Source organism: Protopterus annectens, chromosome 13.part0 (assembly GCF_019279795.1).
Source record: "Protopterus annectens isolate FY-2018-M chromosome 13.part0, PAN1.0, whole genome shotgun sequence".
NCBI lineage: Eukaryota > Metazoa > Chordata > Ceratodontiformes > Protopteridae > Protopterus > Protopterus annectens.
The window spans coordinates 791,309,387-791,331,772 of record NC_056747.1 but is presented as its reverse complement, the minus strand read 5'-3'; the positions used below and the strand labels follow the sequence as shown (position 1 = coordinate 791,331,772).

The following is a 22,386-nucleotide window of genomic DNA, read 5'->3' as shown; positions in this document are numbered from 1 at the left end:
TCTCAGCTTCCCTTTGCCTGTTGTGTGGCTCTTAAGCAAGTCACTTAGACATTGCTTTGGATAATTGGTTATCGGCTTAGGCTCCTATGTGGTCTTCCGGATCATATGCCTAGTAACTGCTTTTTAACCCTATTATAGCTGTAGTGAAAAGGGAGCCTTATGCAGTATGATTTTACATCATTTTTTTTTCCTGGAAACAAGCAGTTTTTGTTCTTTATTTTCTGCATTTTGTCTGTGTTTAGCTTCAGTGTTTATTAATCTTGTCATTTTTCTTAGTCTTCACGGCGGTCAAGAGAGGAACGGGATGTGTCACAGTCTGAAAGTATAGCTTCCACAGTGTCTGCCCAAGAAGATGAGGATAATGAGGTGTCAAATGAAGAAGAAAACCCAGAAGATAGCGAAGGTGGTGAGATTGCCATTTCAGTTTAGCATTTCAAGTTTTAAGCTGTGCTCTGCTTTGATTTTAAATAAGCAGGAGTTGCAGTGTAAGCTATTTTTCAGTACAGAAATTCATTTTTGTATAGTTATAGTAAATTCTGTATTACAACTTTTACTTAAGTGTGTACTAAATAATGAAAGGCATTTGTGATGTTTTTAATTTTAGTGCTTTCTGTTATAGACACACTGAACATTTTGTTAGTTGCCCTATTACTGAAAGCCAGTCAAGACTAAGGAGCAGGCAGAAACTGCTTTTGCAGTCCATTGAGGTCTGTGCATTTTTCAAAGATGAGGGTTTTTAAATGTTTGCATTAGCTGTAGCTTTTTGCAATAATTTCTATTAAAATAAGATTTTAAGGCATTTTAAATCCATGGGCAGCATCATCCTAAATGATTCTACTCCATTGTATTCCAGAATATAAATTGATTTGTTCTAAATGTCTTTTTGTCATCATTCTGGACTCTCTTCTCCGGTAGTCTAAAGTCATTCGTGAGAAGCAGTATTAGACTTAAACTGAGTTGCCTGTGAATATCAGATGTAACATTGTAAAAGTTGACATTACTTCATATCATGTTTAGTTTTCCTTATTTCTTGAGAGCAATAAATTGCCTTTGTCATTGCATATGTTGTATAGGTTTTGACCTGGTTTCCATTCCTTTAAGTAGTTAGAAATATAGGTTTTCATGTTTAAGAGGTTCTTTTATTGTTAAAGTAATGGAACTGTTTTTGTGCCACATTGGTGGTCTGACTATCCTCATTACCTTATGCCCACCCACATTGCTTACAAAATTTGGCTTCCATCCTGGACTGAGCCCATCCTCTAAGTACACCTGGGAGCAGAGACTTCATGTTCCATATCTCAGGCAGGAAAACTGGAGTATGCATTATTCTCGGATATCCTTGAATGCTGGAATTTATGCTGTGGGCTTGTGTTCCCCATTATGTTGACCAGTAAGTGAAGTGTTTACCATTCTGAGCCCAGGATATGTGCACACCTTTGCCTCCCTGATGTGCTTGACTGAATAACAAGTACCCCTTGAACAGGCTTTTACTCCTAAGTCATTGTGTACATGATATGCACACTCCAGGTCTTTTCTGCATATGGTTCCTCTGAAACATGACTTTCCAGTACCTCCTCTCGTGAGGTAGATAGGCCAGTATTGACTGATTAGTTGCATCTCCATGGTCTGCTGCTGTTATGCTTTGGTTACTGCTGAACCCTGATAGTCTAAGCTGCAGTCAGGGCTTCATGCCTGTGTGCCATGGAGCTGACAGTAGTTAAAACAATTTAATGTATAATGTTATGCTTTGCCAGATTTTATTACCAGACTGTGGTGGAATGGGTAAGGGTTTTTTTTTTTTTTTTTGTAGGTAAGGTGAACATGCACTGCAGAATGCCAGCTGCAGTGGGAGGGGATCTTCATCCCAAAAGTCTGAGAGTCTATCTTCACCACCCCCTCAATAAAAAGTCTGGTCTACCCTGATTTCCCCCAGACTGAGGAACTACTAGATGCCACTCCCATCCTGTAGTTCCTCTATCATTAAAAGCCCTGGCTATGAGGGAGTTTCAGCTGTTAACACCATCCTTGGTAGCACCCATATTAAACACTGAGCATTCTACATCTTGTATGATGCTTGTGTGCTCCAACACACACGTCCTAATGGCTGTTGCCACCAGTGTAGGTGCACCAAGCTTGCATCCTCACCCTAATGGCTCTTGTGTGTTCTGCTTTCACTGGAGCATTTGTGGCCATGTGTAAACCATAACTTCCTCCATCCAGGATGGGCAAGCAGTGCACTGCTCACTTCATCCTCCACAGCAGAATCTTTGCCTGAGTTGCTACTTGAAGTTTTGTCATCTGGATTGCAGTTGAGGCCTTTTCCCCTCTGCACCACAGAGCTGGGACATACTATATGGTGGTGATCGTTAGCTGTTTAAGTAAGATTGTCTTCAGCATAGCAGTTTGTTTTTGCTGCTTGCACGATTTGAATATTGATCCCTGCTATTATTTACTCCTTGCACATTTTGAAATTTGATCCTTTCTTTATTTCATTAGAACAAGATTCTGCACATGCAGTGCTCTTGTGGCTGCGGTGGTGCAGCAGTTAGCGTTGTCGCCTCACAGCAAGAGGTTCTCCCGTTTGATTCTCGGCTTGAGCGCCTTGTGTGTGGAGTCTGCATGTCCTCCCTGCGGTCGAGTAATGTTTAAAGACATGCAGGTAGGTGCATGCATGAATGGGTGTGCCTTCTTTGAAGTTTGGGCATTGGGCTGGCAACTCTGCACCGTAAAGATCCACTGCCAATCATTAGCGGACCGGAGTTCTGCTGTGGCGACCCCTAACCGGGAAAAGCCGAAAGACAAACAACAACATGCAGTGCTCTTGTTGTTTGAATTTCTGATGATTACTTTACTGAAGCTCATAAAAGTCCTGCACTGGGTGACGGGCATAAATTTCTTGCAGGACGTCAAGGAAAGTCTGTCTAGAAGCTCAGTGGATATGCTGTAGTTTCTTTACCCTTTACTTACTGAGAGTGACAGTATGTGTGGTGTTTTTTCTGAGTGCCTTTGGGGCTTCCTGAGGCATAGCTTTAACAGCAGGTGGTCTAGCTGATCTTTGTTTATGAAGATTGCTTTTAAGTGTCTAAGCATATGCTAGTCTGTGTGTGTGTGTTGTGTGAGATGGATGTTGTGTGTGTGGTTTCAGCAACCTGATGTGGACTTGTATGTGAGAGTTTAACCTCCAGTATCATCGTGTAATTACACCTCTTGGATACTGTGTCCGATTCTTTAAGGATTAAGTGGTTGTCAGTAAAAATGAGACAATTACTACATTGTCTCAAGATGCCCATGCCTACGAATCTGGCTACAGAGAAGTTAGAAAAATTGCATATCCATAATGTCCAGTTCTTTGATTTTTGAGCTTCGGGAGCATTGGGGTTAGAAGGCTCTTAAGGGTGCTTTGTTTGCGCAGAGTAATAAGGGCGCTGTATTCGTGTAGATTAAGTTAAACAGTACTAAAGTCTATTAACTTCAATGTTTACTCAATATTGAATTCTTCTAAATCTGTAGGTATTGCCACTCGAGACCCAGTTAACATGCTTTAAGCTTGTTGGCGCACAAAGTATTTGCATTATATTGCAGTTTTGCAGGTTACAGTTTTGTGAACCATTCTACAGAGAAAATTTGCTTTCTAGGTGTTTGCTCCTCTATAAGGGGGATCTACTTCAGATTGTCAAACGGCCAGAACATTGAACCGATTATGGCCAAGACCATATGCGTGAAACGTTGGAACATTGAAGCCTAAAAAAAAAAAATGTTTTTGCTTGCTGCAGCAGGGGGGCTACACCCTCCTGTGCCCCCCACACCCCCTGCTACTTAAATATACCTACTCAGAGATCGCACTTACATTGAAGTGAATGGGAATTTTTCCCAAAGGCGATCTCCATACAGATGGTTTGATGTTCTAAAAAAAAAATGTTTTTGTCTTGCTGATCAGCAGTTTGACGTTCTGGCCAATCGACATTCTGAAGGAGACCCCTGCAGAGCACTGCTAACCCACACAAACATGCAAAATTTATAGCGGCAAAGAAAAAAAAACAGAAAACTAAATGAGCCCTCTAGCCAATAAAATTATTACTTTGAGTCCTTTTGTGCATTTCCCAACTCAGACAGACCAAGCAAACACTACCTGCCTCGAGATGAATAAACCCAGTCTTCTTGATGTAAAAACGCAGTAGCAGAGACACCATAAGTGCAATGCTAACACAAACCACTTAAACTAGCTTGAAAATCCCTTGCTGAAGGTAATTTCAAGACATTTTTTTTTACAAAAAAATTCAGTGAAACACACAACAGGAGGAAACAAAAGCAATCACTGGAAATAACTTAAGTGCAATTTAGCAATCCGAGGTACTTAACTTTTCCAAGATAGCGCTGGATTCAAGTAAACCACATTTGGAATGCAGGCTAGAACTGCAAGCTTTACTGAGCTCCAGGAAAATGAGCAGGAGACTGTATGCAGTAAAGGAGGTTTACTGGGTGATCAGTCTTTATCATGGATCTATGGAAAACAATGGGTGGGAAGAATACATAAATAGCTTGGATAACAGTCAATAGCAATGACAAAAGGGGGGAAGGGAGGGACTTTGGGAATCAGATGATCATTAGGGGTGGAGGGCAGAGAGATGGACTTATGAAGCAATGGTTGGGAAATTTTCAAGGAATGAGCAGGCTAGCTACAGTGGCTAACAGTCAAGTAAAGGCAATACTGGAGCTCTTTCACAAACTTTAGCTTAATGTGTTAGTTGGGGGTGGTGTAGACATAATGCAAGCAGGTTAATAAGCTGAATATAAAAGTTGTGAAGCACAAAGTGGAGCAGAGAGTTCTCACTGTTGACTTACTGCAGTTTAAGGCATCAGACTACCCAGAAATTTACCAGTAACACTGTTGATGGAAAAAAATGCAGTAATAAGTGATTAAGGCACAAATCTTATAACTGGATTTTTTTCCATCAACAGTGTTACTGGTAAATTTCTATGTAGTCACTTATTCTGCACTTCTGTTTCCACAAGTAGAATTATTTATAAAAGCTGTTTGTATTTTAAACCATCCCATGCCAGTAATTCTACTTGTGGAAATAGAAGTGCAGAATAAGTGAAGTCCCAGAACAAACTAAAACATGCTGTCAGATGGAACAGAGCAAAAAAAAAAATACAAAGTAGTTTCACCACACAGGTCACAAGTGCACTTAAATATTTAATTAAAATGATTTATTTGCCCCCCCCCCCCAAAATCTGCTTGTATTACTTCCTTTCCTGCAAATCGGCTAAAAGAAGTTCTAAACCATTTAGGCCTGCTCCTGCAGCAAGGCTCCACTGAAGAGGTATTCACTCATGAAAGGGAAAAGGTTATTACTCAATGCTCTTTCTTGTCCCAAGAAAAGAGGACATAGAGATTCATTCTACATTTGTCAAACCTAAGCAGATTTCTTCTGGTTCCAAAATTCCAAATGCTCACTTTGCAAAAGATTCTACCTGTGCTTGCCTCAAGAGCCTATATAGTCATTTTGGATGTAAAAGATGCTTAACTACACAGTCCCATAGCAAAATCGCTCAGGAAGTATATACGCTTTAAAGCGGGTGGAAGTTATCAATTCTCTGCTCTGCCCTTTGGCTTATGTACTGCACCCAGGATTTTCACCAAATATCTGACTGCATTAGTGCAGTAATTACATACTGAAAGACCTAGGGAGTTCAGATTTACCCTTTCTTATATGACTGTCTGATCTAAAGGGACTATTTGGAGGGGCGACTATTGGTCCTTTAAAAAGCCATGCCCATTCTCTCCTCTCTAGGATACACCCTGAACCTAAATGAATCCAATCTTGGGAGCTTTGCTAGACAAGACCAACAAAATAATTTCTCCCACAGGAAAAGATAGCTTTTCTAACCACTTACTTTCAGTCCCTCTTTTTCTCTAGTCTTTTCCAGACTCGGACTCTTAACCCAGGTTGACAGTAACCTCTCATTTGACACTCACATTGCCAAAGTGGTTAGGAAGACCTTCTATATTGCCCACCTTATCATGAAGGGTTTCACATCTAGATCGAGAGGTCATTGTGCCCCTGTACTCTTCTCTTATTAGGCCAATGATTGAGTACAATGCCCCATTTGGGATGCATCTCACCCGACACCTGCAGCAGTTGGAAAGACCCCAAATGTTCCTCACCAAGAGGATAAAGGGTCTTAAACGTATGTCATATGCTGCCCGACTGAAAAAACTCCAGCTCTATTCAGTCGCATACCGCCTACTCAGAGGTGATCTGTGCCTGACGTACAAGGCCATGTCCAATCCTGAATTAATGGATATGCTCCACCTCAGTAAATCCAAATCCATCAGAGCCACGAGAACAAGTGACTTAAACCTCAACACAGAAATAAATAGGACGTGCTGGAGGGACAGATTCATAACCCAGAGGGCTCCCTACACTCTGGAACAGAATCCCAGTCCATGTTAGGCAGAGCCCCTCACTGACTCTATTCAAGAGAAATCTCGACGAGTGGATGGGAGATCGTAGGTTTACCCTGGGGGTCATCTCTGTATCACTACTAGACAGAGGCATAGTAAACTAAACCCTAAAAGGGCGTAGTATTCTCATCCTAAGGGGTGGTGTAAGCCACACACACTCTGGCTAGGCTTATAAATGCCCTAGGGCAGATAGCCTAGTACGAACCTATGAACCTATGTCTGGGGTTCATGGCCTCATGCATCTTAATGATTCCTCTAACCAGGCTATATACACCTAAGGAAAATACAGTGGTATTTGAAAAAAAAATGATTGGAATCAACACAATCAGTCCCTCAACACAACATTCCTTCCAAAGAAGAGTTTTTCAGTGGTGGATCTCTGCTTGTAGTGAGAAAGTAGGGAATACCCTTCAGGATATTTGAACCAACTCGGACTCTTAACCACAGATGCCTCAGAGCTGACTTGGGGGGGGGGGGGGGTACACTCCAGCAGCCTCAAAGCTCAAAGAAAATAGGAACAAAATTTCCTGAAAAGGCACATAAATCTGAAAGAGATTCTGTTTTCAAGGGAATCCCAACTTTCAAAAAAAACCTAATGTACAGGGACTCAACTAATGTGGACAGAAAACACCACATTAATGTGATACATAAACAAGCAGGGGAACACTTTTGCTTCAGACCAAAACTGCCAGCTTCAAAAATTTTGCAGGAGGGCCAAACAGCCAAAGCCCTGGATGATGGATGCCTTCTCCTTCCCATGGAGAGGTACATTTCTTTTTGCATTCTCTCCCATACCCCTTATCCCTGTGGTATTACTGAAAGTCATAGAGGAAGGACCAAGGGGTGTCTGAGACTGCCCTCTTTTGGTTGAGACAACATTGATTCCTGCTCCTTTACAGCCTAAACAGGGAGACACCATGACCATGGTTGTTACGTCAGCAGGTGCCCATTGACACAAAACAGGGGATGTCCTATTCCAGTGTTTACCTTTTTTCCCCATCAGCTTGTTTGGCCAGGTTTCCAAAGCTTTTCCAGTCCCTGTTGGTGCATCGGAAGTCTGACATGTAGGCTGGTACGTGGGCCATAAAAGTGCTGATTGCGTGCACCAGTCCTCAGAACTTTTCAGCTGCCAGCCATGTGCCAGGTGTTCCTGCTACTTGCAGACATCAGATGAGTTTTGCATTAAGATAAGTACCCCGTTGGGGATTTTCTTCAGTCCTTTTTGTCTTTACTATAGTCTGTTAATGTCTGGTAAGAGTAAGTGCAACTGTGGTCGCCAGATTCCCACAAAGACACCCATGACCAGTGTCTTTTTTGTCTTGTTAGGGAACACGATTATAAACAAGTCCTTTGTCCCAAAGACCTTTCGTTGCCAACTTCATGCCCTTGACTTATACCTGAAACTTAGGCAGATCACTCTCTGAATGGAAGCCGCTACAGATGCCCCATCCGAGCCACCTAGGAAAAGGGCTAAGCCCACGAGGCCATCCACTTCCACCGCACCTACCTCCGCTGATTCTCAGCATGTATCCACACTTAGCTTGGCCGAGGAACTGGCTTCTGCCACACCAGATAAAGCGGGTACCTACCAGGAGGCCACAAAATCCAGAGCGGATGACACATCCAGGGAGGATATCCCGACACCTGATTCAGATGCAAGGGGGGAGCCACCTTCTGAGATGAGTGCTTCGGAGCTAGCCCCTGCCGTTCCTGCTATTTCTTCAAGGCCAACCGCCATCCAGACGCCAGTTATGCCTGCAAAGATGAAAGAAAAAAGGCATATTGCTTCAACCCCTGAGGCCTTGCCAGACTGGCAGGCCTTCAGTCAGTCTCTCTACAACACTTTCGTGACCCTTAGGCCTACACATGACCTCCCTCATGTTGCTCCAGCTCTTAGTCTATGGCCTATTCAGCCAGAGACCACTCTTAGCCATCCTGCAGATAAGGAAATGTCTGACTCCTCAGAGGACTCCTTGTCCTACTCTTCACAAATATCTTCCCCTCTGGGGTATGGATCCCCAGAAGAAGCCTCTGCTGAACCTGGTTCCCCTGTGGAAGACCTTACCTTTGGGGACACTGTTATTCTTATGAGGGAACATTTTAAATGGGATTGGGGTCAGACACATCTGAGCAACAGAAAAGATTCTGTGATTTGATCCCGATGGAATCTCCTAACCTGGCCCCTATTCCTCCTGCCCAGCCTGTTTTCCTGGATACCTTTGCAGCAACATGTAAAAACTCTGATTCCCAACCACCTGCCCCTAGAAGGGCATACCGGTTGTACAGAGTTACCTGATGCAGACACATTTCTTTTTAAATGCCTGCCTTCTGACCTAGCAACCATTTCTATTGCCACTGATAGGGCTACCAAACTTCTCCCTACTATCACTGTCCTGCCTGCAGATAAAGACAGCAAGACCATGGAGAGGTGGGGGAAGAAGATATACACTTCGGCTACTCTAGCCTTTAGGGCTACTAATTACCAGTCACACATGGCCAAGTACTCCTTGGCCTTACTGGACAAAGCTTCTAAGGAACTTAATGAGTTCCCTGACTGCTCTGCAAAGGCATCTCTGTCTTCCTTGCATGGGCTCATCTCCCAAGTCAGTAAACATTCCGTAAGGTGTGCATATGATGCAGCAGAGGCCTCTGCCAGGTCAGCTGCATCTGCCTCGGTATTGAGGAGATGTTCTTAGCTGCATCTTTAGCCCCTACCAGATGACTTTAAGGCCACACTCTTGGATGGTCCTTTGGATCACACTGCCCTTTTTGGCTCCAAGGTAGCTGATCTCTTTAAATCACTTCAGCAAAAAGGGAAAGAGCCCCAAGATCTAAAGCATCTTCTCGTCTCTGCAATCCCAAAATTTCAGAGGAACTACCCAGCCAAGACACAGTTTATTGGGACGTTTTCTAGGCCCTTTTTCCCCTCTAGGTCTAGAAGACCACACAGGAGACAGACTACTCAGCCTAGGACACCTCAAGCCTCTGCCCAGAGACCTTCCTTTCCAGAAAGGGCAGGCAGCATCTCACTGCTTGCCTCCTTTTCTACCCCCCCTCATCCCACCATACCTTTATCCTCCTGTCTCTCACTGCCTCCTTGCATGGGCCCTAGTGTCATCCATCCGACAAATTAGTCTTGTCTATCCTGAAGGAGGGTCATTTCATGTCTTGGATGTCTCCCCCTCCAAAACTTCCTATACCACTATTTCCCCCCCCCTCAATGGTCCCTCCTCCTCGAGGTCCTAAACAACCTGCTGCTCCAAGTCACAATAGAATTTGTTCTCCCCTCTGCTCGAGGGAGAAGCTTCTACTCCAGAATTTTTCTAGTGCTTAGGAAGGAGGGATGATGGAGACCCATCCTAGACCTTACCTGCATTAACACATTCCTGAAGGTTCCCTCCTTCAGAATGATAACACTACCTGATGGTCTTTGTGTTTCACTGTTGCAGTCATTACATTTGGGTAATTTGTTGGCAGGTTGCCCTCAGTCGGCCTGATTAACAAAGTATTGGGTCCTGCGTTGGTTGCTGTCCCTTCTTCCATGACGTCAGGTCGTCAGGGGTATAAAACATGCAACCAACGCCATTACATTAGTCTTTCTTGCCGCGCGGTGCCCGAAGCAGTTCACAAGTGCCGGTCAGCCATCTCCTGAAATTTTCATTTTCGAGTTTCAGATCCGAAGTCTTCAGCTAAAAAGCTAAGTACCCCGTTGGGGAAACTTTTTCTTGCTCCTTACCGATGTCAGTAAAAGTTAATAATTGCATTACTTGTGGGAAGCAAATACCTCATAAGGATTTCCATTTGTACTGTATTCCTTGCCTGGGCCCTGACCAGGATGTACTTTGCTATCGGTTCTGTGCTTTACTTAATCAAGGCACTATTAAACGTCGGTACATTTTTGCTTCTAAATATTTTGGCTCACGCTTTAATTATCCAGAAATGTCATCTGTTAGCAATCCGACTACTGGAATACCTAAAAAAATGCAAAGAAAAAGAGACAGGCTGTTGAGGTCTAAAACTGCTGATGACGCTTCTAAGCCAGTTGTCAGTTCGCTGGTACTCCGTGAGACGCTTTCACAGCCCCTGATACCCATACCCACTAATTCTGATTTGCAGGCCTCTACTGAGACCCATTCGGAGTCAGGTATGCCGCCAGATGCTTCAATTATGGAACCCACAGATGTCTCTACCTTGGATGGGTCTGGAGCAGCTGTGCGGGCACCGGCATCTGAGGGTGTTTTCAGGCCTACAGATTTGTATATTAGACCAACCCCATCTTCAAAACTAAGGGGCAAAATCTCAACCTATGTCTAAAAAATGGATGCCTAGGCTACATGTGCAGGCCCCTATGCCTAAGAAACAAATGATCAGAATGGCTGAAGATTTAATTACTCTGATCAGGGGCAGTCAACCCTTCCCTTCTAAGAGGCCTAGGCAAGATATTGCCTATGAATCTTCTGAACAGGATTCTGTTTCTTCTGATTCTTCTAATGAACAGGAATTGTCTATACCTACTTATGAGGATTCTGATGCAGAAGATTCCATTTCTTCTGCTTCTCCCCCTGAGGATTTTTCTTTTGGGGAAACTTTACATACTTTAAGGGAACATTTCCACTGGGAAAGTCAGGAATTTTCTGAATCTAAAAAGAGACTTGGGGATTTTCTTCTTCTTCCTCAGCATAGGCCTTTGGCTATACCGCCTGTTCTCGACATTGTTGATGATGTTTTTTCAGAATCTAGTATGGCTCCTGATTCTCTGCCTCCAGCTCCTTGTAAGCCAGACAGATACTATAGGGTTCCTGACTCCCACAAATTTCTTTTCAAAAATCCTGTTTCGGATCCTGAAACCATGAAACCATTTTTTCAGGGTCCCAAGGACATTAAGGCTTCTACTGCTAAAAATCCTACCCCTTCTGATAGAGATTCCAGAGCGCTGGATAGATGGGGTAAGAAAGTTTACACTTCTGCAACCTTGGCAATCAGGGCTTTAAACTGTCAATTTCATATGCTAAAATATGAACAGCATATCACAGGACTGCTTAAACAGAAAATGATGTTAATTTCTGACTGTGTGGAACATAAAGATTTACAGGATCTGTTGCATTCAGCTGAACAAGTTGGAAAACATACTTTGCAATGTGGTTTTGATTCTTTGGAGGCCTGTTGCAGGGCTGCTGTAACTGGGTCTGTGCTAAGAAGGCATGCTTGTCTGAAAGAGCAAACTCTGATCATTTTAAAGCAAAATTGTTGGATGCTCCTTTACAACAGGACCGTCCCTTTGGAAGTAAGGCTGAAGAAGTTCTAAAAAAGATGGAAGATAAAGCTAAATCTATGCAAACTGTGAAAGATTTCTTACAAGTGCAATCTCCAAGAATTAGTAGGCACTGGCCTACTAAGAATTGGTCCTTTCCAGTTCCTTCGAGAGCCGCTCAAGTCAAACCCAGACATCCCAAAGGCACCAAGTTTCAGTCCCAAGAGACGTTCAGAACAAAACAATGGGGTGGCTCCTCTTCCAAATCTGGAAACAACAAGACACTTCCCTATGGTAAGCAGTCTCAATGACTTTCCTTTACACTTTCCAAGCACTTAACTTTTAGCCACCCTTTTGGGGGGAAAACTGGCTCTTCATGCAAGAAACTGGCAACTTATAACCCAGGACAAATGGGTTTTAAACATAGTATCCCAGTGATACAGATTTCATTTCCATACGTTGCCAATTCCAAACAGATGGCCAGACTTGCCCCCAAATCAGTGGGCAGATGCCCAGAAACAAGTACTTTCCCTCATGAACATGGGGGCTATTCAACTAGTACCAGAAGAGGAAAAGGGACAAGGTTTCTATTCAAGACTTTTCCTGGTACCCAGAAAAGACAAATCATGGTGTCCAATTCTGGACTTATCTACTCTAAACACCTTCCTAGACATCCCAGAATTCAAGATGCAGACTCTTCACCAGTTACTTCCTATGCTAGGGAAAGATGCCTGGTTGGCAACTCTAGATTTAAAAGAGGCTTACCTGCATATCTCAATCAGGGAATCTTGCAGAAGATACCTTCGCTTCAAAGCAGGCTAATTGCATTACCAGTTCTCTGCACTGCCCTTTGGCTTATCTACTGCGCCCAGGGTCTTTACAACGTGCCTGGCTCCAGTAATTGCATTTTGTAGGCAAAGAAATATTCAAATATATCCATACTTGGATGATTGTCTAATTCAGGCAGAAAACAGACATTCTTCTAAAACATCTGGCGTTTGTAAAAAGGCTTCTAACTGGTCTAGGGGACACTATAAACAAAAAGAAATCACAACTGGTACCCTTTCAAAAAAAATACATTCCTGGGTGCAAGCTTGAATACAACTGCCCAAATGGCTTTCCTTATGCCAGAAAAGCAAATTCATTTGGTGACTTACTTCAAACAGGTGGCCACAAAAACCCTGCTATCTGCAAGACAAATTCTGCAAGCCTTGGGGTTCATGGCCTCCTGCATTTTTCTAATTCCATATGCAAGACTGAATATGAGGAAATGTCAGTGGTACTTAAAAAGTTTATGGAGTCAATATTGTCACAGCCTGGAAAAAATGATTCCTATCATACCTTGCCTGCAACTAGAGTTCCTATGGTGGGCAGAGGCCTGCCATCAAAACAAGGGACTGTCATTTACACCACCCCCTGCCGCCCAAACCCTAACTACAGACGCATCAGACTCTGCTTGGGGGGGCTCATCTGGCCGGGAAGTGCATTCAGGGCATATGGAGCCCAAATCAAATGCACCTTCATATCAATCAAAAAGAAATGCTAGCTGTACAGAATCCGCAGCCTTCAAGGACTACCTTCATCCAGGACATTTACTGATAAAGATGGACAACACCACGGTTATGTGGTACATAAACAAGCAGGGGGGTGCACACTCCTACCCCCTTTGCAGACTAACTATGGCATTGTGGGACACAGCCTTGACCTATCGAGTACAACTACAAACTCAATTCCTGCCAGGAAAGCTGAATACTCTGGCAGTCGAACTAAGCAGAAATCTCATGAACCCTCATGAATGGAAACTGGAACCATGGATTTTTCAACATGTTGACATGCAAATGGGGGAGCCCAGACATGGATCTTTTTGTCTCACCCCAGAACTATCAGTTGGACAATTTTTGCACAAGAACTCATCACAAAAAAAGCCTGGAAAATGGATGCTCTGTCCTTCAGCTGGAAAAACCTATCAGTCTATGCCTTTCCCCCTCTGCCTCTGCTCTCCAAAGTTCTACTAAAAGTCAAACAGGACAAACCAAAAATTATTTTGATTGCTCCAGACTGGCCTCGCCAACACTGGTACCCACTCCTGCGCAGTGTCACACCTTCCACTGTGGCACCTGCCTCAGACACCTTACTTAATGTATCAGCAGAACAACCAAACTTTGCACACTCAGCTCCAAACTATGAATCTTGCAGCGTGGCTAATCACCTAAATTCACCCTTAGCATCCCTCAGCAAACCTGTAATGGATGTCATTTTGGAGATGAGAAGACCTAGTACTAGAAAATGTTATGCTGGCAAATGGAAAAGATTCTGTGCCTGGAATCAATCTCCAGGGATAAGCACAGCAGTGCCCAACATTCGTCAGATTTTGTAATACTTAACTGAGATGCTTTACAAGGGCCTGTCCTTTTTTTCCATAAAAATCCATGCCTCAGCCATTTCAGCTCATTACAACACAGAACCTCCACTCTTCTCTCATCCTCTGCTAAAGCAGTATCTCAGAGGGACCAAAAACTTAAGACCACCCAAGAGAGCTCCAACCCCTGCCTGGGACCTCAGTTTTGTATTGGATAAACCCACTGTCCCTTCTTTCGAGCCAGCTGCTACTGCAGACTTAAAATTTCTATCCTGGAAAACAGCTTTCCTTTTAGCAGTCACTTCAGCTAGAAGGATTTCAAAATTACAGGCTCTTATGGCAGTGGAGCCTTTCATCATTTTTCATGCGGACAGGGTGTCTCTCAGGACCAATCCATCCTTCATCCCTAAGGTGGTATCCATTGTGGCTCTTAATCAGACCATTCATTTGCCAACTTTCTTTCCCAATCCACAGAACAAGGGGGAACAGATTCTGCATCCATTGGATGTACACAGACAACTTAGATTTTACTTAGGACTAAATCTGAAAGAAAATCTGAACAACTTCTGGTAGCATTTGCTGCAGGGGCAGAGGGAAAGGCTATTTCAAAGCAAATCATTTCCAAATGGATAAGCCATTGTATTCGTTTCTGCTGTAAGCACCATGGAAAAACTATCCCCCAGGGGATCAGATCCCATTCCACCAGTGCTGCATCTTCTTCAACAGCCTTTCTCAGAGGTGTTCCTTCCCGGGACATTCTAGAAGCTGCTAGCTGGAGCTCGGTTCATACTTTCACCAAACATTACCATTTACCACTTTTCTCTAAATCCAGAGCTGGCTTTGCCTCTGCTGTCCTGCAGGGCCTTATAGCTGGTCCTAATGCTGTATAATTCCCTCCACCCAACCATAGCTTTGGGAATCTACCCAGATGTAATGACTGCAACAGTGAAACACGAACATAGTACAGTTGTGTACACTTACCATAAATGTAGATGTTAGTGTGTGTTCACTGTTGCAGTCCTAGTTACCCTCCCTCCAGCCCCCTATTTTTCTCTGGCTATACCTCTACTTTCTTTCACTATGCTTAAAAGCCCTTTTGATGTATTTGCTTTTGGTTCGAGGTATATATTTTTTGTGTTTTTAATTTTATTTGCTCCCCATTTGGGGGGCACCTGACATCTGGGGAAAGAAAAACTAATGTAATGGCGTTGGCTCCATGTTTTTATACCCCTGCCATCATGGAAGAAGGGACAGCAACCGATGCAGGACCCAAGACTTTGTTAATCAGGCCGACTAAGGGAAACCTGCCAGCAGATTACCCAAATGTTATGACTGCAGATGCCTCAGATCTGGGCTGGGGAGCAATGTTAGACACAAGAAAAGTGCTAAGTTTGTAGAAAGACAAAACACAAACAGTGGCATATCAGCATCAAAGAAATGCAGCCATTCTTCTGGCCCTGCAGGCCCTTCTTACCTTTCCTTAGACAGGGCATTCTGAAGATCTTCACAGACAACACCACAGTGATGTGATACTTGAACAAGCAAGGAGGGACGAAGTCCTACTTCCTCTACAGACTAGCCCCACAGGTATGGGATCTAGTTGTCTCCCAGGGGATCTCCCTCCAGGCAGCCTTCATCCCATCCCAACACAATTGCCAGGCAGACTCCTTAAGCAGAACCTCCTCAGACAGTCACAAGTAGATGCTGTCAAGGGATGTATTCCTAGATCTGATCCACAGGTGGAGTATTCCATAGATAGACCTGTTTGCCTCCTCCACAAATAGGCAACTCCAGAGCTATTGCTCCAGAACTTACGGCCCGAAGGCTCTTAAAACAGATGCCTTCTTGATGTTCTGGAAGGGGAAATTCCCGTACGCTTTTCCCCCTTCCCTCTGATCCAGAGAGTCCTACTGAAAATTCAGCAGGACTCAACAAAAATCTTGTTGGTGACCCCCTTTTGGCCAAAGCAGCAATGGTTCCCCCTACTACTTCATCTGTCCAAGGGCAGTCACCACAAGTTACCCCCTCAGTGGATCTACTCACACAGCACCAGAGGACACAGATTCATCCACAGTGAAGATCCCCTGCACCTCTTCCTGTCACTGATAGGATTCTGATTCCCTTCAGGCACCTATACAACGAGGACATGCTCTCAGTCCTGTAGGAGGCCAGGAAGCCGAACACCAGGAAATCTTCTCTCTCTAAATGGAGATGTTTTTTTATCTGGTGTCAGAAGAAACAGAGCCACTGGACAGCGACCTGCCTGTAATTCACTCTTACCTGTGTGAACTGCTAAAGACAGGGACAGACTTGTCTTACTCCCCCTCAAAAGCACACCTGTCTGACATTTCTGCTTGCCTGCCTATGGAGCCTCCACTTGCTTCCAGGCTCCCAGCCAAGCTATTGTAAAAGGTGTGTTACACTTAAGACCCCTTAGAAAACTAACTCTTCCTCCCTGGGATCTTAATTATGTGCTGTTAAAACTCCCTGTGCCACCCTTTGAACCAGCTGGCAAGGCTGACTTGAAGTTTTGCACTTGGAAAACAGTACTGCCAGTAGCTTTGACATCAGCCAGGAGGGTCTGAGCTCCAAGCCCCCATGGCTACTCCACCCTTCCTAGTTTTCCATATGGACAGGGTCACCCTCAGGATTAATCCCTCCTTCACCCCCAGGGTGGTTAACGACCTCTCCCTAAACCAGGCTATCCACCTGCCCACCTTCCTTCCTAATCCTCAAGGAGACAGTGAGAGTCCTTCACTCTCTGGATGTACACAGGCAATTTTGTTTCTACTTGCTTAAGACCAAGCCTGTATGCAATTCAGATCAGGTGTTTGTTTCCTTCCGCTCCAGGGCTCTGGGGAAAGCTGTTGGAAAACAAACCATTTCTTCTTGGATTGCTACTTCCTTTTGTTACTCTCACCATGGAAAGACACTAACGGGCAATGTCAGAGCCCATTCCACAAGGGCCATGGCTTCCTCTGGAGCCTTCTTTTAAAGGTCAAGATACTAACTCCATTCTGGAAGCTGCTACCTGGTCATCTGTGCACACCTTCACCAGGCACTACAAGCTGGACCACATCTCCAGGAACAGAGCAGGATTTGCCAGGGCTATCCTGTATGGGTTCCTGGAGTCCTCATCAAGACCACCACCCAGCCATCAGTGAGCTTTTGTACTAACCGACTAGTGAATACTGCAACATTGGAGTAGAAGGGCATAGGAAGGTCGTGTAAAATCTTACCATAACCATAGATGTCCTCCTCTTCCATGTTGCAGTATTCTTTCCCTCCCTCCATCCCCCTGATGTCCATCAAGAATGCAACTGCAGTCATAACATGTGGGTTGTCCTGCCTCAGGCAGCCCTCGGTCGGCCAGATTTCAAAGTCTGGGTCCGACGTCGGCTGATGTCGCATTTCTCTCCGACGTCAGAGCGGCTGGAGTATATAAGCATCAGCCGACGCCATTTTCTTCAGTCTTTCTTGCCGCGCGGTGCCCGAAGCAGAAGCAGTTCGCAAGTGCCGGTCGGTCAGCTCCTGTATTCTACGATACCGAAGTCATCAAAAAAGCTAAGTACCCCGTTGGGGACCTTTTCTTGCCTCAGCCGATGTCAGAAATTACTGAAAAAGTTAACAATTGTCTTTTGTGGTAAACAAATACCTCATAAGGATTTCCACTCTTACTGCCTCCCTTGCCTGGGCCCAGACCACGACGTCTCGGCCTGTGTAGCCTGTGCTCGCTTCAACAAGCGCACTCTCAGGTGCCGGGCGGAGTTCGCTGAAGACTTTTTTGGCGATAAATTTGCTTATACCATGCCGTCGGATCTTCCGACATCGCAAACTCCCAAAAAGCGAAAAGACCGGGACCAACATCCTCGGCCCGCGTCTACTACCGACTCCACGCCAAAACCTAGCGCGAGTGCTCCGGTTCCCTCTGAGACGGTCTCTCCACTTCTCCGAACCGAAGACACCGCATTACCGACGACTCCGATTCCAGACATTACTCCGACGCCAGTTATAGATTTTCCTCCGGATACCGAAACCGAGGAAATGCCCGAGACCATTGCTGTAGACAAGGTCACTCCTGCACGTGGAGCTGCCAGGCCTCCTATGGCCATGTCTATTAAGGCCTACACTAGGGCTAAGGCAGCCAGCAAAACAAAGCATATTACTTCTAGATCCTTACCTCAGCCGACTCAAGAGACACAAATTATGTCCATGGCTGCTGATTTAATTTCCATGATTAGAGGTTCGCAGACCCATCCAGAGAGAGCATCCCAGCCTCCTCCTCCTGATAAAAGGCCCCGGGTTGAACCCTCTGACCCTACTTCTTCAGATGAAGACTCTGAGGGCTCTGTCCACTCTGATAGCCAGGAAGAGCTCTTCCAGACCTATGAGGACTCAGATGCAGAAGATTCCATACCTTCGGCCTCCCCACCTGAGGATATTTCCTTTGGGGAAGTTCTGCACACCATGAGGGAACATTTCAAGTGGCAGGGCCAGGAATATTCTGATTCCAGGAAACGCCTTAGGACTTTCCTTAAGAAGCCTCAGCACAGGCCCTCTTGATGTTCTGGATGATTTGTATTCTGATTCTAGTGCTACCCCTGATACTCTCCCTCCTGCACCAGCCAAGCCAGACAGGTATTACAGGGTCCCTGAAACTCATTCCCATTTATTCAGGGCCCACGCTGTTGATTTGGAAACCATTTCACAGGGGCCTAAAGGAGTTTCAGCTTCCACCTCAAAAAATCCTTTACCCTCCAACAGGTAAGCAAGGTCATTAGAGAGATGGGGTAAAAAGGTTTACACTTCCACTACCTTATCTATGAGAGCTTTAAATTGCCTTTTTCATATGTTCCAGTATCAGGATTATCTTTTAGAAGATTTACAAAAAACACTAGCTTCTCCTGATCCTTTAGACAGGAAGACTTTGCAGGAAGCTGTACATAACACTCAGCAAGTAAGCAATCACTTCCTGCAGTGTGGATATGATGCACTGGAAGCTTCATGTAGGGCAGCTATGACAGGGGCAGTGATGCGAAGACATGCTTGATTAAAAGATCAACCTCTACCAGATCATGTAAAAGCAAAGCTTCTGGATGCACCTTTGGAAAAGAACAAGCTTTTTGGTGCAAATGCTAAGGATGTACTAAAGACCATCGAAAGAAAAAGCAAAATCAGTTCAAACTGTAAAGGATTTCCTCCAGGTTCAACCCCCCAGATTCAGTAGGAATTGGCCTTCAAAAAACTGGTCCTTTCCTAATCCAGAAAAGTTTCAAAGGGGTAAGAACAGACGTGGCCGAGGAAGAGGCCAATACAGAGGCCCTTACAGGGGACGTCAATGGCAGCCAGGAAACCAAAGAGGTGACGAGGGGTTTCTCCTGCCCAACAACCACAATCTCAATGACTTTCCTCTACTACCGCCTACCAGGGAACAACTGGAAGCTCCCTTGGGAAATTATCTCTGTTTGCAGAAAACTGGCACAGACTGACAAAGGACAAATGGATTTTGGACATTATAGACCGAGGGTACAGGTTTCATTTTCATACCTTACCAAGAAAACAAGGCATGCCAAATCTACCACAACATCAAAGGGCAGAGGCTATCAAGCAAATCTCTCTGCTAACTCAAATGAAAGCAATAGAAAGAGTTCCACAACAAGAACAAGAACAGGGATTTTACTCAAGACTGTTCCTTGTTCCAAGAAAAGAAACTCAATGGAGACCAATCCTTGACTTGTCCGCATTAAACACCTTTCTCATAGTACCAAAGTTCAAAATGCTGACTCTACAGCAACTTCTTTCCATGCTGGGCAAGGAGTCGTGGCTGATTACTCTGGACCTCAAGGAGGCATACCTGCATGTCCCTATCAGACACAGTTGCAGAAGATACCTCAGATTTCTTGCAGGGCCAGAGCATTATCAATTCTCAGCATTGCCATTTGGCTTATCTACTGCGCCCAGAGTGTTTACAAAATGCCTGGCTTCAGTAATTGCTCATTTCAGGCTCCAGGGTATACAAATTTACCCGTACCTGAACGACTGCCTCATACAAGCGGACGAAAAAAAGATGTTGACAAAAAATCTGGAATATGTCATACGATTACTTCAAGCACTGGGATACACAGTCAACTTCCAAAAGTCAAGACTGCAGCCATCCCAGCAAATAATCTTCTTAGGAGCCAAACTAGACACAGCCTCTCAAATGGCTTACCTGACAGAAGACAAGCAAGAGAAGTTAACTCAATACTTCAAAGGTTGAGCAAAGCTCACCCAGATGACTGCAAGGAGAGTCCTACAGGCCCTGGGTTACATGGCATCCTGCATCCTACTGGTTCCATTAGCAAAACTACACATGAGAAAGCTTCAGTGGTACCTAAAAAGCGTTTGGTCTCAGCACAGCAACAACTTGGAGACAATCATACCACTCATCCCATGCTTACAAAAGGAATTCCTATGGTGGGCTTTGGTGAGCCAGGAAAACACAGGTTTGTCATTCAAAAAACCACAGATAACACAGACCATGACTACAGACGCCTCAGACCTCGGATGGGGGGCGCACATGGAAGGCAGATGTATACAAGGGCAATGGTCTCCAAAGGAAACACATCTGCATATAAATCAAAAGGAAATGCTGGCAGTAATGCATGCTATCGAGGCTTTTCAAAACCAACTCCAGCAAGGTCACTTAATGATACGGACAGACAACACCACTGTGATGTGGTACATAAACAAGCAGGGGGGCACTCACTCTTATCCCCTTTGCAGACTGACAATGCAGCTTTGGGAGAAATCACTGAGTCTAAACATCCAGTTGCAATCAGTTTGTTCCAGGAAAAGACAATGTGTTGGCGGACAGCCTAAGCAGGAATTTCACAGATCCACACGAGTGGAGGTTGCATCCGAAGGCTTTCAGACAACTCACTTCGACATGGGGCAAGCCAGAAGTGGACCTATTTGCCTCTCACCTCAATCATCTACTACCAAAATTTTGCACAAGGACATACCATCCAAAGGCTTGGAAAATAGATGCTCTTTCATTCAACTGGAACTCCCTAGCAATCTATGCATTCCCACCTCTGCCACTGATGACCTCAGTATTACTAAAGATCAAAGCAGAGAAGCCCAAGGGAATCATAATAGCTCCGGATTGGCCAAGACAACACTGGTACCCACTACTACGGAGCATATGTCACACCAGGAGGTGGGCCCTCCCTCAGTGGCCTCTACTTTTGACTCAGCACAATTTCGAAACACTGCATCCAAACCTTTAAACTCTGCAGCTAACAGCCTGGGAGATCCCATAAATACATTCAACTTACCTCTCTCCAAGGAAGTTCAGCGGATACTAACAGAGGCTCGAAGACCATCCACCAGAAAGGTCTACTTAGCAAAGTGGAAAAGATTCAGCAATTGGAATACCAGCAAAGGGCATGATGCATCATTGCTGAACATCCCACTTATCTTGGAATATTTGGCAGATATGTTAGAGTGGCCTCTCATATTCGTCAATAAAAATACATGCATCTGCTATTTCAGCCAGATACAACACTGATCCTCCTGTTTTTTCTCACCCCTTACTAAGGCAATTCCTCAGGGGAATCAAGAACATTAAGCCACCAAGAAAGGCCCCAGTGCCAGCCTGGGACCTCAATTTTGTCTTAGAAAAACTGACTCTACCTCCTTTTGAGCCAGCAGCTTCAGTTGACTTGCAATTTCTCTCATGGAAAACAGCCTTCCTGTTGGCAATTACCTCGGCAAGAAGGGTTTCGGAACTACAGGCCCTAATTGCAATACCACCCTTTATTATTTTCCACAGAGACAGGGTTTCATTAAGGACCAACCCTACCTTTATGCCAAAGGTGGTATCTAGGGTTTCTCTGAATCAAACCATCCATCTGCCTGCCTTCTTCCCCAATCCTGAGAATAAGGGGGAAAGGATTTTACATACCTTGGACATTCATAGACAACTTCGATACTACCTGGACAGAACCAAGACCAGTAGGAAGTCTGAACAGCTTTTTGTAGCTTACGACCCTGCAGTCCAAGGAAAAGCAATTTCAAAACAGACTATTTCTAAATGGATTGGACATTGCATCAGATTCTGTTATTCCTATCATGGAAAGACTGTTCCAGCCTATGTCAGACCACATTCCACCAGAGCTACAGCCACCTCTACAGCATTTTTAAGAGGGGTGCCTACAAAGGACATTCTAGAAGCTGCTACATGGAGCTCTGTGCATACATTCTCAAAACACTACAATCTCCCCCTGTACTCCAGATCCAGAGCAGGCTTTGCTTCGGCAGTCC

At 44.6% G+C, this 22,386-nt stretch overlaps 1 protein-coding gene across 1 annotated transcript in view; it reads left to right on the top strand.

Annotated features, from left to right (window-relative positions):
* Positions 1-22,386, top strand: part of NCOR1 (nuclear receptor corepressor 1) — a 4,682,182-nt gene that overhangs the window by 2,544,068 nt on the left and 2,115,728 nt on the right. Inside the window, exon 18 of the mRNA XM_044054890.1 lies at positions 277-403. Within this exon, the coding sequence (XP_043910825.1) occupies positions 277-403 (127 nt within the window). The remainder of the gene's footprint in view (positions 1-276; positions 404-22,386) is intronic.